The sequence below is a fragment of the Notothenia coriiceps genome, unplaced genomic scaffold, assembly GCF_000735185.1.
Source record: "Notothenia coriiceps isolate Sejong01 unplaced genomic scaffold, NC01 NC01_scaffold00023500, whole genome shotgun sequence".
NCBI lineage: Eukaryota > Metazoa > Chordata > Actinopteri > Perciformes > Nototheniidae > Notothenia > Notothenia coriiceps.
In genome coordinates, this window is record NW_011356201.1 from 1 (window position 1) to 4,093 (window position 4,093).

The 4,093-nt window shown below is 40.7% G+C and overlaps 1 protein-coding gene across 1 annotated transcript; it reads left to right on the forward strand.

The window, feature by feature from the left end:
* Positions 1 to 583: 583 nt before the first annotated feature.
* On the forward strand, positions 584 to 3,567 carry LOC104954526 (slit homolog 1 protein-like; the record flags this gene model as incomplete). The annotated part of the gene is made up of 6 exons (XM_010781639.1): positions 584 to 708; positions 976 to 1,070; positions 1,632 to 1,771; positions 1,876 to 1,969; positions 2,248 to 2,385; positions 3,342 to 3,567. Coding segments are annotated over 6 exons (818 nt in total), but the record flags the coding sequence as incomplete, so codon positions are not given.
* Positions 3,568 to 4,093: the final 526 nt, after the last annotated feature.

The following is a 4,093-nucleotide window of genomic DNA, read 5'->3' on the forward strand; positions in this document are numbered from 1 at the left end:
AATCGCTTTTAAATGTGCTTTATAAATAAAACTTGATTTGATATCTTCTACAGTTTACTCATATTAATTAATATTATTTCTACACAGTGTCATTAACGCTCCATAATGTATTCATATTTATACTGCTGCCTGTGGTGTATATATTAAACTCTCTATTTTAATACCTACTCTATAGTGTATGCAACTTATGTGAATAAGATTATTAAACACCCGCACTTTTGAAAGAACATCCATAACATTCATCTGTCTGCATCCTGCTAATTATTTATCTGATGTATCATATTCCATTTACTTGTATATAGACTCTTCTTGCACTGTTTCTATTTCATTCGTATTTACTTACACATCTCAAAACATTCTCTTGCACTATTTAATTAGTTTTATTTGTTTTATGTCCTATATATATTCATGTTGCTCTGTTGGAGGAAGCTGTGACTTCAGTTTGTACATTACCATATCTACACTGTGTGTGTCTGTGTGTGTGTGTGTGTGTGTGTGTGTGTGTGTGTGTGTGTGTGTGTGTGTGTGTGTGTGTGTGTGTGTGTGTGTGTGTGTGTGTGTGTGTGTGTGTGTGTTTTCTCAGGTCCGGTAGAGGCGTCTGTTCGGGCCAAATGCAGCCCATGTGTGTCCTCTCCTTGCCAGAACCAGGGTGTGTGTCAAGTCAACGAAACTGAGCTGTACACCTGCACCTGCAAATCTGGCTTCACGGTATGTGTGTGTGTGTGTGTGTGTGTGTGTGTGTGTGTGTGTCCAGTCTGAGTGCTTGCCCCCTTTAAGTACCACGCAATCAAATGACAAACCCAGAGCTGAGCGTTTAGAAACACTAATCCAATCTGTGATGTGTGTTTGCGTGTTGTCTCTGATTATTTGGTAGCAGTGTCTGATGATAATCCCATCAAATGACTCTGAGCTGACCTGATCTGATTAGGACGGAAGCTCTATATTAAATGTGTGTATCTGTGCGTGATATTTCAGGGTAAACACTGTGAGACCCCGGTGGACGCGTGTGTCAGTAACCCCTGCACCAACGCAGGACTCTGCATCAGTGACGAACAAACCCGAGGCTTCAGGTAACCAGTCCTAACAACAACAAAAAACGTTTTCAGGACATTTAAATGATTACATCCCATATTTGTATCTGTTTTCTTCTCATTTTGTATATTCTTCCTCGTAGTATTGTACCCATGGCTGTAGGAATGCCAGTGTTTCACGTTATTTATTGTAATATGCACAACACCTTGTTTGCAAATGAAAGTCTTAGACCTCAGGGTCCCTCTAACAATGATCATTAAATACGTAAATAATGCAATTGCCGCTAATTCAATTGAATTCATACTGTATTCATCCCTCAAGGGCGATTCAAGCAGTGTAAGCCATGTAAGGATACACTATAACACAGATACATACAACAGAAGGGCACACAGAGAGCACAGGCCTCTGTAAAAGCCGTGATGATTAGTGGAATGTAATGTGTCGCCCCGAATTCATGCTGCATCTCCTCAGCCAATGAGAAGAGGGCAAGATTTCACCTTAAATATGCTGACAAACAAACAGATTAGTTCTGTGTTAATTAGTGTTTGTTTGTTAGCTGCTGATCTTACATGCTTGTTTGTGTATCTGTTATTATTTAGCTGTGCGTGTGCCTTCGGTTTCCATGGCACGTTCTGCGAGGTGAACGTGGACGACTGCGAGGACCACGGCTGCGAGAGCGACGCCACCTGTGTGGACGGAGTCGGAAACTACACCTGCGTGTGTCCGCCAAACTACACCGGTCAGGAAATGCTCAAATGCTAACTTACTTCCAGGTTTTAGGACTCATTCCTGCACCGCTACGTTTGGTTTGAAGTTACACACTCTCACTTCTCTCATTCTCAGGTCTGTTTTGTGAGGAACTGGAGGACGTTTGTTCTCCAGGTAGAAACCCCTGTCAGCATCAGTCCACCTGCGTCAGCACTCTGACCGGCACCAGGTGACCACACACACACACACACACACACACACACACACACACACACACACACACACACACACACACACACACACACACACACACACACACACACACACACACACACACACACACACACACACACACACATGCCTGGCTCAGCAAAGTTACAGATCCCGGATGAGAATACAAAAATATAAACTCAGACACATACAGTTTTGCTGAGGTGGGTGTTGATTCCCTGAAGTCCTGCCCCACGGTTCATGAAGTATATTTGTGTGTGTGTGTGTTTGCTGCAGGTGTGTGTGTATTCCAGGCTGGGTGGGGCCAAACTGCAGTATAGATTATAATGAGTGTGTGGACCATCGCTGTCAGAACGGCGCTCAGTGTGTGGACCATCTGGACGGATACAGCTGCGTCTGCCCGCAGGGATTCAGGTACTGGGAACACTGGGAGTAACGGGGACACTGTGACGCTGCAGGAAGTCAGGAAATACTGGAAATTACAAGCGATTAGAAACATGAATCCACATAATGTACACATAAGGAATCTACATACATTTAGTCATACAGTTATTTGATAGCAAGGTAATAGAACATTCATTTTAAGGAAAGAATCAGAATCAGGATTCCTTTATTAGTAGTTCATGTATTCCTTTCATTCAAATGTAAGAGTCAGAATTTTGAGAAAAATACAGAATTTTGAGATTTGTAGAAAAAGTCCAAATTGTGAGATTTGGAGAAAAAGTCAGAATTTAGAGAAAAAGTCAGAATTGAGAGATTTGGAGAAAAAGTCAGAATTTTTTTAGAATTTGAGAAAAAGTCAGAATTTTGAAAATTTGAGAAAAAGTCAGAATTTTGAGAATTTGAGAAAAAGTCCGAATTTTGAGAAAAAGTCCGAATTTTGAGAAAAAGTCATACAGTTATTTGACAACGAGGTAAAAGAAAATTCATTTTAAGGAAGTAATCAGAATCAGGATTCCTTTATTAGTAGTTCATGTATTCCTTTCATTCAAATGTACTTTATTACTAACTAATGTAGTCAAAACAATACTTTAAATAATGTTGAATTAAGATATTTGGCTTTTCATAATAACGTAAAAAGAATTACTAAATTACATAACCTGTTATAATTGCATGTATTTTCAAGGCAATTCAAAGTGCTTTACAAAAAAACATTAAAGTCATCCTGACTGAAACATTACAGTTAAACACATTTCAAACTGTCATCACAAAGATAAGATAATACGTGGCAAAAAGGAACATCTTGAGATTTAAAAAAGTGAGTCTTTCCAAAGTGTAACAATCATCAAGCAGCTCAGAGAGTAAGAAAAGGAGAGTCATGCAGAAAGTTTCTTATCAACATCTGAAATATAATCTCCCCTCCCTCTCAGTGGAGAGTTCTGTGAGGCTCTTCCCCCCCCGTCGCTCTGCCAGCTGTCGACGTGTCAGAACGGCGCCCCCTGTGTGCAGGAGGCGGGCGTCGCGGTGTGCGAGTGTCTGCCGGGCTTCGAGGGGGATCGCTGCCAGAAACTGGTCAGCGTGAACTTCGTGGATCGAGATTCATACGTTCAGCTGCAGGACGTCAAGAACTGGCCTCAAGCCAACATCACGCTGCAGGTGAGAGACGCTGGAGAAGATGCTCCACAGCTTCTGTTGGGGAAATACTGAATGTCCTGTTCCAATGTCAGAGGACACATGATTACAAAGGTATCCCAACTGCAGCTTCATGACAGGATGTGTGATTACCTAGAAGAGCATCAGGACTGTTTGAGGCATATGATAGCTATGTGATTAACATGATGACTCAGCCTCTATGGAGAGAGACATATGACAAGCATGATCATTTCTGACGTGGAGCTAATCTGAAGTAAACATTGAATACTGCTTTCTATTCCTCCATCTTGGGACTGTGAGGATTTTGAGAGAGAGTCAGAATTTTGAGATTTTGAGAAAAATTCAGGATTTTGAGATTTTGAGAAAAATTCAGAATTTTGAGAAAAAGTCAGAATTTTGAGAAAAAGTCAGAATTTTGAGAAAAAGTCAGAATTTGTTTTACAATATTTAGTCTTGTTATGCATCTTCAAAGCAAACATTTCCCAAATTGTACTTCTTATCTTATTTTAATCAAATACCGACAGCAGGA